Source organism: Ranitomeya imitator, chromosome 10, assembly GCF_032444005.1.
Source record: "Ranitomeya imitator isolate aRanImi1 chromosome 10, aRanImi1.pri, whole genome shotgun sequence".
In the NCBI taxonomy this organism is placed as follows: Eukaryota; Metazoa; Chordata; class Amphibia; order Anura; family Dendrobatidae; genus Ranitomeya; species Ranitomeya imitator.
The window spans coordinates 87,132,871-87,146,770 of NC_091291.1; the positions used below are offsets into that span (position 1 = coordinate 87,132,871).

At 42.7% G+C, this 13,900-nt stretch overlaps 1 protein-coding gene across 2 annotated transcripts in view; it reads right to left on the bottom strand.

The window, feature by feature from the left end:
* The window catches only part of TRIM29 (tripartite motif containing 29), an 85,999-nt gene extending 74,173 nt beyond the window's left edge, over positions 1 to 11,826 (bottom strand). Inside the window, exon 1 of one of the 2 annotated variants that reach the window (XM_069742826.1) lies at positions 10,990 to 11,826. In XM_069742826.1, coding sequence (XP_069598927.1) covers positions 10,990 to 11,592 — 603 coding nt within the window. In that variant the 5' untranslated portion in view covers positions 11,593 to 11,826. The remainder of the gene's footprint in view (positions 1 to 10,989) is intronic. The other variant, XM_069742825.1, reaches the window with a different exon arrangement.
* Between the last annotated feature and the right edge of the window lie 2,074 nt (positions 11,827 to 13,900).

Consider the following 13,900-nt stretch of genomic DNA (forward strand, 5'->3'; position numbering starts at 1 on the left):
GGCAAATGATTTACAAATATTATTTACATTTTATGAACATTTCATTTTAAATAATTGGATTTCCTCTTTCTATTTGATACGGTTTTAATATACTTAGAATAATTTGATCACCCTTTTATAAGCCAAATTTCCTTACTGCATGAATAAACTATTAACGTTGATGATACAGTTTTATTTTTCTACCCAGTAAATTACATTTTCTCATCTAAATCTCAGTTCTCCTCACACAAGACGACGCGGCATGTATATTTTATGGTTTGTATACTCATTTGCTTCTGTTACTAATGACCTTTTGTACTGTAGTTATGAAGACACTCGCTCGCAGAGCTCTTCCCGAGAATTTTATAAGCAATTATTGCCCAGATAAGAAAAGATAAACTGTCAGAGTTTTCTGAGATGACAGAAACAACTTCTCTTTTTAGATTTTAAATCCTACGACAAATTGTACATGCACAGAATAGAAACGCAAATTTATAGCCGCGTGTGAGCCGGTGGTTTATTGCTTGTTAAAGGGTTTATATGTATATATTTGGGATGAGGGAGTAAGAGCTAACTTTCTATTTGATCTGCCTAGATTCCCCACCCAAAACCTTTTCTCTTAGAGGTGTGTGGTGCACTGTTAAGAAACACGAACATGCCGTGTTGGATTAGCCTAAAGGGACAGGGCTGGAACAATCTGCTCCTGACTCAGGTACTAAAGCTGAAGGACATTTTGGTGATAGACCCTCCAGTATGCCAAACTGGCGACCGGGGTGCATGGCCCAGACTCCAGCAGAAGGAAACTGCGCCGAGAACGGTGTAGGTCACAGAGAAAAAAAAGTCTACACATTAATGTCTCACGGTCCGAGCAAGGACCATGCTTCATAGACCAGCTATGGGTTTCCTGACCCAAACCTGACAGCCTCAAGGACATATGAGATTGTTAAGGCCCCACTTCTTTTTTTATTTTACCTTTGGAGTGGTGCTTTGAATCTAAGATCCCTGCCTTTATACTGACCTGCTGCAATGTTCACCTTCTATCGGCGTCTCTCTAGTCGGTCTCCAGCAGTTTGTGATCTGACGGATCACTCCAGTATTTCATGGAGCAAGCCAGAGGCCGCTCTTCAGTGCAGGTCTATAGAGCTTCATTCTGGCTCTCATAGATTTGCATTGAGTGCTCGTCGTGACGTAACTTCTGACTTTTGGAAGTTGTGGTCACAAGATGGGATTGGAGTGGCACCAAAAAAAGGTGAAGATGCCAGAGGGTGAGTATTCGACTAGGGTCAGGTACCTGAGGTAAGAAGAAACATTCCGGCACTGAAAAAAACACCACTGAAGTGGTGCTTTAAGTTCGGGTCAGGACACCTGTGTACAGTCCATGAATCAGGGTAGTGCTCGGACCATGACCCACAAATGTTGTGTGAATGCCGCCTAAGGCTGACTTCCACGATGTCTTCTTTTACAAATAAAAGACATTTATAGGAAAAGATCTCTAGCATGCAATGTGATTGCAGCCTCAAATCAATAATCGACGATATAAAAGTTAGCACTAGTGATGAGCGAATATACTCGTTACTCGAGATTTCTCGAGCATGCTCGGGTGTCCTCCGAGTATTTTTTAGTGCTCAGAGATTTCGGTTTTCTTGCCGCAGCTGAATGATTTACAGCTAGTAGCCAGCGTAAGTAAATGTGGGGGTTGCCTGGTTGCTAGGGAATCCCCACATGTAATCAAGCTGGCAAAGAGATATAAATCATTCAGCTGCGGCAAGAAAAACTAAATCTCCGAGCACTAAAAAATACTCGGAGGACCCCCGAGCATGCTCAAGAAATCTCGAGTAACGAGTATATTCGCTCATCACTAGTTAGCATCCATGAATAGGTGATAAATTTAAGATTGGTGGCAGGTTGGCTGTAGCAACCCCCACTTATTGCATAATGGGTGCTTTTAACCTCATTAGAATGGTGCAGCGAACGCTTGACCACCACTTCATGCATTCCCTATGGACTATGGGACAGAATTGAATATGGCAGTCCCATAAGTGAGTGAATGGAGCTGCAATCAAGTATATACACACCGGGGTCCCAATCCTGTCGATAGGTGACAGGTTTCTACAACTTCAACACCGCTTCTAAGGGTTATTTTCAACATTGAACCTATCTATCATATATCAACAGGGTAGATGATAGTTCTTGGGGGTCTTATCATTGAATCCAAGAGCAAGGTTTTAAAATAAGACTAGGGAATGAAGGTCACAAGTGCACACCATCACCCCGTTCATTGTCTATGGACTGACCGAGAAAACTAAGGGCGGTACTTAGGTATCTTTGGCAGTCACATTGAGAATGAGTGGACCGGTGGTGAGCATGCAGCGGGATTCCACGATGCTCATTTTAGAGCCCTGTTTTTAGTGGGTCAGATGGCTGGCAATCAGCAAAGTACCACCTATTCTGTGGATGGGTGATAGCTGACAATGTTAAAAATAAATCTTTAATGGGCTTTAATAAAACATATTCATTCTATAGAACAAACATTTATAGTATATGTTGTGTATCAATCCATCTCTGTTTTTAATCATTGAACAGGAACCTTGTTACAGTGGAAGCCTCTGATACAAGTGAAATAATAATCCATGCCTCTATGTCACCATCCGATGAGAAGGACACATTTTTATCTTTAAGAAGTAAGCTATGAAAAATCCCATTCATTGACTACACAGAGATTGTGAAAGATGTGGGGCCACTGTCTAAAATAGAATGTGAATATCCAGTATACCCGTTACATATGAGAACCACCATTAGGGCTCATGCACATGGCCGTATTTTCAGTCCGAGTGCAATTTGACTAAACATTGGATCTTACTCTGACCAATGTTATTCTATGGAGCCGTGCATGCAACCAATTTTTGATTCACCCAATTGAAGCATACCCTAGACTGATCCGATATTCAGAGTGCTCTCGGCCATGCTAGTCAATGAGTCACTGGAAGCCGCAGGATTGCACTCAGATGATATATGAGAGCAGTCCGATTTCTACAGACTGACAGAGTTTGATCAGAGTGTGATTAGCATAATCCAACTGATTCTCTCGAATGAGAGAATTTTCACTCATCTGTGCCTAGCCTTAAAGGGGTATTCCCATCTGCAAGATCCTATCCCAATATGTAGCACACACGTAGTCAAAATTGTTGGTATCCCTCATTTAATGACAGAAACACCCATAATGGTCACCGAAATAAATTGAATCTGACAAAAGTAATAAAAAATAAAAAAATCTATGAAAATCAACAAATTAAAGTCAGACATTGCTTTTCAACCATGCTTCCACAGAATTTAAAAAACAAAATAAAACTCATGAAATAGGCCTGGGCAGAAATGATGGTACCCTTAACTTAATATTTTGTTGCACAACCTTTTGAGGCAATCACTGCAATGAAACGTCAGTGAGACTTTTGCACCTCTCGACAGGTATTTTGGCCCACTCCCCAAGACAAAAATGCTCCAATTGTCTTGTGTTTGAAGGTTGCCTTTTCCAGACGGATGTTTCAGCTCTTTCCCAAGATGTTCAATAGGATTTAGGTCAAGGCTCATAGAAGGCCACTTCAGAATAGTCCAGTGTTTTCCTCTTAGCCATTCTTGGGTGTTTTTAGCTGAGTGTTTTGGGTCATTATCCTGTTGCAATACCCATGCCCTGTGACTGAGACCAAGCTTTCTGACACTGGGCAGCACATTTCTCTCTAGAATCCCTTGATAGTCTGGAGATGCAATTGTACCTGCACAGATTCTAGACACTCTGGGCCAGATGCAGCAGAGCAGGCACAGAACATAACAGAGCCTCCTCCATGTTTCACAGTAGGGACAGTGTTCTTTTCTTGATATGCTTCATTTTTCTGTTTTCTGAACATAGAGCTAATGTGCCTTTCCAAAAAGTTCCATTTTTGTCTCATCTGTCCATAGGACATTCTCCCAGAAGCTTTGTGGCTTGTCAACATGTAGTTTGGCAAATTCCAGTCTGGCTTTTTTATGATTTTTTTTTCAACAATGGTGTCCTCCTTGGTCATCTCCCATGAAGTCCACTTTGACTCATACAATGGTGGATGGTGCGATCTGACACTGATGATCCTTGAGCTTGACGTTCACCTTTAATCTGTTTAGAAGTTTTTCTGTGTTCTTTTGTTACCATTCGTATTATCCGTCTCTTTGATTTGTCATCAATTTTCCTCCTGTGGCCACGTCCAGGGAAGTTGGCTACAGTTCCATGGATCTTACATTTCTGAATAACATGTGTAACTGTAGTCTCAAGAACATCAAGCGGCTTGGAGATGATCTTATAACTTTTACCTTTAACATGTTTGTCTATAATTTTCTTTCTAATCTCCTGAGACAACTCTTTCCTTCGCTTCCTCTGGTCCATGTTGAGTGTGATACACACCGTGTCAGCAAACAGAACAGTGAGTATCTGTAGCCCTATATACAGGCCACTCACTGATTCCAAGATTGTAGACACCTGTGATGCTAGAGAGTGGACACACCTTGTTTTAACATGCCTTTTTGTCACATTAGGGTACCAACAATTTTGACCATGTGTGTAGGTGTAATAATAATAGTAGTAGCAAATTAGAAATGTAGTATAGTTTTTCTGATTTGTTATGTCTCTTTCCTCATGTGCAGGTATTGCAGGACCTTAGGTATCCATGGTTACGAGCACTAGCAACCAGCTAACTAACTGTCACTATATCAGTAGTCATAACCATGGATACCTATGGTCCTGCAATGCCTGCACATGAGGAAAACGACATAATCAGAAAAACTCTACTATTTTTCTGATTGGAAGTACCGCATATACTCGAGTATAACCCGACCCGAGTTCAAGCCGAGGCACCTAATTTTGCCACAGAAAACTGGGTAAGCTTATTGACTGGTGTATAAGCCGGATATGCTTTGTCCCCTCATCCCTGTCCTGCTATGTGTGCCTCCCCCCTGTCCTGGTACTGTAGGTGGCTCCCCCCATTGCTGTCCTGCTGTGTGTGGCTCCCTCTGTTGTATGCATGGCTCCCCCGGTCTCCTAGTTGTATGCATGGCTTGGCGTACTCCTCTGTCCTCCCCTTTTATGCATAACTCGGCGTCCTCCCCCTTGTATGCATGGCTGAGTGTCCTCTCCCATCCTCACCCTTGTATGCATGGCTCGGCGTCTTCCCCCCATCCTCCTTCTTGCATGCATGGCTCGGCATCTTCCCCCCATCCTCCCCCTTGTATGCATGGCTCGGCAACCTCCCCAGTCATACTCACCCTCCTCGCGCGGTCACTGCATGTCCCTGCATCTCCGTTGTCCCAGCGTGGCTAATCTTCCTGTGCTGAGCGGTTACATGGTACCGCTCATTAAGGTAATGAATATGCGCTCCATGCTTATGGGAGTGGAGATGCATGCATATTCATTACCTTAACGAGCGGTACCATGTGACTGCTGAGCACAGGAACCGCTGACGTGCCGGGACAACAGAGATGCAGGGACGGTGATGCAGGGATGTTCAGCAACAGCGCAAGGAAGGTGAGTATGATGTCACAGCCACCGGCTCCTGCTGCTGCTCCACCGCTCCCCCTCCCCCGCTGGCTTTCTGGACAATGACTCGTGTATAAGCCGAGGGGGGCGTTTTCAGAACAAAAAAAGTGCTGAAAATCTCAGCTTATACACGAGTATATACGGTATTTGCTAATATTATTATTAATATTATTACACCTATTACATATTGGAATAGGATCTTGAATATGGAAATATACCCCTTTAAGCACCTTGTGTATTGCTGCTAAGGCCCTTGTTCACACTGAACAAGCAAACAAGCTCAGAAACTGTCCATTGTTCATGTCATTGCAGATATGGCCTTGTTGGGGCCTCTCTGAATCCTGTGAATATGGAAATTTAGATGGAATCATGGGAATGCACTGCAGAAAGCACAGTGTGAACACAGCCTAACAATGCTAAGGTTAAAAGAAGGCAATATGAAGAGGATAGGAGGAATGATGTATTTGTACTTTGTGTAACATGTCGTGCGGTGTCAAGTATCTGAAGCTAGGCGGTGCAACTTACTCAGGGAATGGAGCGATGAAGGATTACAGTATAGAATTATATAAGTTACCTTTTTTTCTAATGCTATAATCAGAATATCTTCATTTGCAAATTTGAGCAATGTAATAATAAGGTGCAAATATGCTGGAAATGTAGAACGCTGTCACTTTCTACAAGGATCGTTGGCTGTCAATATATTTAATGTACAAATCGGCTGCCATGATGTATGTCAGATTATGCGCTCCTGACATAGAAATCTAAAATTATAACGTCAAAGGTCAGAACTGAGTCATGAATATTGCTGAATTCCATAATAACACCTTCCAATGGAGATCATTGCGAGGCTTTCACTTTAATGGCAGCACAAAAAAATCCTTCCCCGCTGAGAATGCGTATCAGGAACAGTAAGATTCACCTGACTGTACAGGATAATGTGTGAACATGAATGTCCCTGAACCTGTTATTCTATGATTCAATGACCTTTAGCACCATGGGGACATTCCCAACAATGCAGGTATGCAGACAATAGCGTAATGCTCAGCAATGCATTAAATGCCATGGAGAAAAGCAACTGGGTTATTGGCCAAAGAAAATGACGGCCTCTCATTTTAACTACATTTTAAAGGGTTATCCATTGAAGTACAAGCTCTTCTTAAAGGTAACCTGGCTCGTTGGAAAAGGTAATTGATCCGCAGGCAAGATGGTATAGAGTAAAGGGAGCTGATATACTTTTTTTATTTTTTAATTCAGTAAAACATGCACTTTATTCATTGACATCCCTGATCTTTGTATGCATGAGTCCAGTGGGCGGTCCTAGTCAGTGATTGACAGTCTTCTCTGCAGCACTATGCATGCAATGACTAGTAGTCGCCGGACTCACCTGTATACAAGCACCAGGGATTTGAATAAATAAAAGACCAGTTATACTTAATCTTTTCCAGCAAACATACTGTATATCAATCAGCTTCTTCTTTTCTGTGCCCTGCTGTTCACATATTAGACTGCATGTACAACATGGCCGGGTCCCTTTTATCACTTAAATGGACCGTAAAAATTAAAAGCAGTCCTTACTCACCACCCAGAGAGGAGACATTCCTGCTCTGTGGGTGCAGTCTCTCGTTGTTATGTCAATGACCACTGCAGACAATCAGCGGACACTGATTGGATGCAACCAGGAAAGACAACAGAGTAATGGCGCCAACACAGAAGGTGGATATGGACTGTTTTTAATTTATATGGAGCATGATATGAAGGTGATTAAGATGATAATAAGGGGCAACCCCTTTAGTATCCTGTAGAACTTTACTGAAGGGAAGCTTTCAGCTTGGAAATCCTTTACAATCTGTAGGCAATTTGATGTTGAGAAGGAAAGCCGAGCAGATTGTTGTATACAGTGTAGACTTGTGGAAGAAAATTCAGTATAAATTGGATCCAGTATCATTTCATGCATTGATGCATTGAAGCGTTTGCTCATTCTTGTCTGAGCAGTCCAGTGGGCGGTCTTAATAATTGATTGACAGCAATACAGCTATCTCTGTATGCACACTTATTAAATAGGCACACCTCTTTGAAGCCCTATATACCCGCATTACTTTGCAATGCTCATGGCAAACGTTACCCTTAGCTATGTAAATAGTACAAAGGTACCTCTATCTCTCTCTTTTTACATTTGTATCCACCTGAGGAGCTTGAGCAAATGTTCCAGAGTTTAATTATTGAAACCTAAAGCTGAACCAACAACCATGCGGTCAAGTGCCTGAAACCTGAGGATGCTAAATCTTCAGCCCCACCTGAGAAAATCCGAATTACAAATTATGGTTTCCATTAGTGGGCATTGCTAAAGATTTTGTATTGGAGCTTCAAATTATTCCTCTGTAACTAGGGACAGTTGTCACATAGAATTAAAGTAAACCTGTCACCCCCAACATCGAAGATGAGCTAAGCCCACCGGCATCAGGGGCTTATCTACAACATTCTGTAATGCTGTAAATAAGCCCCCAATGTATCCTGAAAGATGAGAAAAAGAGGTTCGATTATACTCACCCAGGGGCGGTCCCGCTGCGGTCCGGTCTGATGGGTGTCGCGGTCTGGTCCGGGGCCTCCCATCTTCATAGGATGACATCCTCTTCTTGTTTTCATGCTGCGGCTCCGGCACAGGAGTACTTTGTCTGCCCTGTTGAGGGCAGAGCAAAGTACTACAGTGCGCAGGTGCCAGGAAAGGTCGGAGAGGCCCAGCACCTGCGCACTGCAGTACCTTGCTCCGCCCTCAACAGGGCAGACAAAGTACGCCTGTGCCGGAGCCGCAGCATGAAAACAAGAAGAGGATGTCATCCTATGAAGATGGGAGGCCCCGGACAAGAACGCAACGCCCATCGGATCGGACCACCCGCCCAGGTGAGTATAATCTAACCTCTTTTTCTCATCTTTCAGGATTCATCGGGGGCTTATCTACAGCATTCCGGAATGCTGTAGATAAGCACCTGATGCCGGTGGGCGTAGCTCACTGTCAATTTTGGGGGTGAAAGGTTCCCTTTAAGCATGTTAAAACTATTCTCCTCTACTATAAAAGTTAAATTTAAAGGGTTTGATCAGAACATTAACATTGATGGCCTATCCTTAGGATAGATCATCAATATCTGATCGGTGGGGATGTGACACCCAGCACCTCCAATGATCAGCTGTTCCTGGTGGCGGTGGAAGCCAGAACTGCACAGCCGACTCAACAGAATAGTGGCCGCATCCTGGTACTGCACATCTATCCCCTATTGATATGAATAGGGGGCTCATGTGCAGCACCTGGCCGTGGCCATTATGCAGTCAATGGAGCTGTTTTGTGCAGCACGTCAACTGGGCTGTTCAAGTCACCACCAACACCGGGAACAGCCGATAGGCCAATCTATCATTGTTAAAGTTCCAGATAACCTCTTTGATGTCTCCAGGTTGGTGTAAGAAATATAAAAAAATAAGCACATCTCCCAAAACAGTGCTGCTTCTTTGCCTTGTGTCCACTACTGGTCTCCTGCCACCAATATGTGGCAGGAGGCATCATGTGACAGCTGCCGCTGATTAGAAGTGTTTCTTGTTGTTTGGAAGAAATGTAAAGGCTGCAGGCGATCAGCAAGTGCTGATTTGCTCTGACGGTCACATGATGTTCCCCTCTGGAGGTTGATGTCAGGTGACCGGCATGGGACACAGTAACATGTGCAAAGGGAGCAGCTCTGGTCTGGGCGGGTTTTCTCTATTCAATACACCCTGGGCCCATTAAATGTAACTATTTAAAGCAGTGGACAATATAGATTAGTGAATATCATCTGAAAATGATTGCTGAATTTGCCATATTCGTGTTGAATTTATGTTTGATGATCGTTTCCGAACATATTCGCTCCCATTGACTCCAATGGCGTTTGGCTATGTTCAGTGAGCATTGCAAATACGGCGATCGTAATCCGAACAGAATATCGAAATATTCGGTCATGTCTAGTGGACAATCCCTTTAAACCTGTATATTATAAATGTAGTTTTAGATGAGTGTCTCCATTTTGTGCCTTTTCTGTGTTTCACCACCTTAGATTTGCTGCAATGTTTCTGGATCCGTCTAGTTTTTATGCCTGAGGCCTTCACGGAAGGAAGCAATGATAAAATGGTTGTAGATTGCAACTGCGAGTTATCACCCACCACCTCCCGTAGGTGGGATCTAGCTAATGTCAGTGTGCGTAACTAACCGCTAACGTGCTGGACTGAGCTACAGGCAAGCGCCTTGTCTGCATAATGCACCGGCACACCCAGGGTGTGGCAGCACAACAGCCGTAGATTTTAGTTATTATACATAGGCATTCATGAAATGTCGTAATAAAGGAGACGCCCTCAGTCTATGTTGTGTTCAGACAGGACCACTGCTGAATATGTATTTAACCACTTCTAGACTGTGCATTCCGCAGTGGAAGATCCCTGGTCCATGTTATCGACTTTCAAATCTACTCATTTTACCCCCACAAAAAAGAAAATTACCCCCCTCCAAATTGTAACTTTCACTTTTTGATCTATAAAGAGTGAAATCAGCCATGTGCACAATGAATAGGATTCATTATTGTAAGATTAATCATTATAGACCGGAAAATGTCTGCGTAGCTATTAATTCACTGTGTTATTAGGAAAGGGGAATCTCATATGACTCTGACAACTGTAATTATTTCTTAATGCTTTTTTTTCAATTTTTAACATGTTATTTTTAACAATATATTCCATTTAAATGAACGAAATATTAAAACAATAGACTAGAAGCTTCCAATTAATTTAAAACAGAATGAAAAACGCGATCATAATGATTAAATCATCATAAACAGAGGAAAGAACATGTCTGGAGTCTTATAAATGTTATGATATCAAATATCTCGAGGCTATTTAGCGTTAATGTAAGTCTAAACCTGTAGCTATCAGTGTAATGCAATTATAATAGAGATTAATTCAGAAATATGGTTTAATTAAAATGTATTCCCTCTAATTAACGTCGATTGAACTGTTGCTACTAAGGGATTGTAAGCTTTCTCCTTTGATAAATAGATGAATTTGGAATCTTGAAGTCCGAGGAATCTGAGTAGTAGTCCCTCAAGGACATATAATGGATTTTTAGAAAACTTAAAAAAAAAACTTTGGATTTCAGAGGGATATCTGATCGTTCACCGTTTTTTCTCCACTAACAGCAATGAAGTCAACCAATTTGTGGTAAGTATCAATCGTGGAAAAATCATTTTTCTATATTATAAGATAGCAAATTTTTCAAAACTATTTAAAATATTGTTATTCATCCATGATGGAAATCATCTCAAAATTTGCCAGACTTCGTGATGGTGTTCCCCCAACTATGATTGTAATATTTACAGTCAACTCTTTAGTTTATTCTGACTATTATACAGAAGTAACCGAGAATAAACCCCCAAATCAACTCTTACCTCTTTTACATATTTCTCGGCCTCCACTGTCACGGTATTGTGATTCTTGTGTTCTTGAAACATACACAGGTAACAGATGCACGTTTGGTCTGTTTGACAAAACAGCTCCATTGTCTTGCTGTGAAGTTGACATTTTCTGGCTTCAAAGTCCCTAATGGGCTCCAACAACTTATGGTCCCTAAAGGCAGCTCCTTCCAGATGGGGTTTAAGGTGAATTTCGCAGAAGGAAGTCTGGCAAACCAGACAGGACTTTACAGCTTTCTTTTTGTCGTCGATGCAGGAATCGCAGAGAACATCATCAGAATCTATACTGGATCCTGCACTTACACGAACAGACCTTCGATTTTCTGTACTGTCGTGACCTGGACTTCCAGGAGCTTTTGCATCAGATCCACTAAAAAGATTCAGACGATTAAATTTAATACTTGAAGGTCCAGGACTACCTTTCAAAATTGTCGTTTTCACACCTCCTTGGTCTAATCCAGGGCTACTTGAGAGCTCTGGAGTTTCATCAATACTTGAATTTGCAGAATCTTGTTGGAAACTTTCATTGCCATCTTCAGAATGGGAGCCGTTGGCTCTCTTTACACCTTGATCTTCCATTGTCTTGGTACCTGGATTGTAGACGACCCTTGATAATATTGTAGACTCCTTGTGCTGCTAAACCTGGTAAAATACTTAAAGATCTCAGGTAGAGCAAGGAAAGTACTGATAAATATCCGACTGTGACTCACACCTAGTCTTAAGAAGAAACCTGATTCCTGTCAATGATGATGAACGCAGCAGAAGAGATATGATGAAGAGATGAGACAGCTAAGGTTACACAATCTGATCCACACCCAGGAAGCTCTGAGAACATTCCTGCCCTGCCCTCTTTTACAGAATGAGACTTCTTTTTTAATTATTTTTCTAGCTGGCTGCAACCTGTCCTAGCTGTTAGTGTGGACAATTATTTTCTGGCTCCCAACCTGCTGATTAGGGATTTTATGAGCGGTTAGCGTCCTACATACAACTTTGACGTAGACCACAAAAAAGAAGCTGAAGGTTAATTTCGTTTTGAGATAAAGAAATAACAAACCCCGTGTTATCTACTATGGGAAAAGAATAAAAAATATACATCAAAGATAAACATATGAGACATTTTATTGGTAACTGAAGGTCACAGCACTCTTTGCACAAGAAGCAAGGTGCTTGAGACCATGGGCGTGTGTCTCACGGGTTGTAAAACAATAATAGTGAAGCCGACATGATTGAGGAAGCTTGATTTTTTCATATATGCTGTTATCCTGTGCTCACCAGTGAAGCAAAGTACAAGTATTAGATAATATTTAAAGTGGTCTGTCACCACATTTTTGACACCTAATCTGAAAACAGCAAAATGTAAAGACAGAAACCTTGATTCCTGCAATGTGTCACCTATGGAGCTGCTTAGTATAGTTTTTATAGAATCATTGTTTTATCAGTAGAAAAAGGGGGATTTTTATCAAATCTACATGAAACAGTCCTGTCAGTGACACATCTGTAAGGGTTAACCACAGTTTACTGTATTGTTGGAGACTTGTCATGTAATATGTGATATGACCACTAGAGGGGAGCTGAGAGAGGCTGGAGTTGGAGTGTAAGGGGAAGGTTGGCGGTTGGTGGACTGTTGGGAGGAGTCGAAGGAGAGTCTGGGTAGAAGTGAAACTGTGGATCCTAAGGGAGAGAATGGATAGGGCAGTGTGACTATGGAGCTGTTGTTGATGACTCCCTAGAGTCATCCTAATGCGTTGTTCAACTTCACATGAGCCGACTCGGTGAGGACAGCCAAGTACACAGCATCTTGGGCTAGGCCAAGTTAGGTCTTATCTCTAAGGACTTAAGGTACCGTCACACATAGCGACGCTGCAGCGATACCGACAACGATCCGGATCGCTGCAGCGTCGCTGTTTGGTCGCTGGAGAGCTGTCACACAGACAGCTCTCCAGCGACCAACGATCCCGAGGTCCCCGGTAACCAGGGTAAACATCGGGTAACTAAGCGCAGGGCCGCGCTTAGTAACCCGATGTTTACCCTGGTTACCATCCTAAAAAGTAAAAAAACAAACGCTACATACTTACCTACCGCTGTCTGTCCTCGGCGCTCTGCTTCTCTGGTCTGGCTGTGAGCGCCGGGCAGCCAGAAAGCAGAGCGGTGACGTCACCGCTCTGCTTTCCGGCTGACCGACGCGCACAGCCAGAGCAGGAGGAGAGCAGAGCACAGCGCTGGAGGACAGACGGCTGTAGGTAAGTATGTAGTGTTTGTTTTTTTACTTTTAGGATGGTAACCAGGGTAAACATCGGGCTACTAAGCGCGGCCCTGCGCTTAGTTACCCGATGTTTACCCTGGTTACCAGCAAAGACATCGCTGAATCGGTGTCACACACGCCGATTCAGCGATGTCTGCGGGGAGTCCAGCGACGAAATAAAGTTCTGGACTTTCTTCCCCGACCAACGACAGCACAGCAGGGGCCTGATCGCTGCTGCCTGTCACACTGGACGATATCGCTAGCGAGGACGCTGCAACGTCACGGATCGCTAGCGATATCGTCTAGTGTGACAGTACCTTAAGGGAGGCCCTGCATTGGAGAGATCGGCATTCCCTAAGAGCTTCAAGATGGGGTTTCTGATTATTCAGGACTCAGCCCAGCAAGGACCCTTCTACTTTAGTTTTGGGGCATACCGATACCATCTTACATTTCAATACATAGATAAATAGCCTTACAAAGGTCCAATTAGTTAGGAGAAAAGGCCTCTTTTGTAAGAGACAATTTGAAAGCTGCTGCAAGTAGGCGATTATAACAGTGATGGCACAACACTGTCATTTTATTGATTTATGCATAGAAAGAGTTAATCACGTTATATTTTGCTTGCACATTACTGTTAATTCTGTT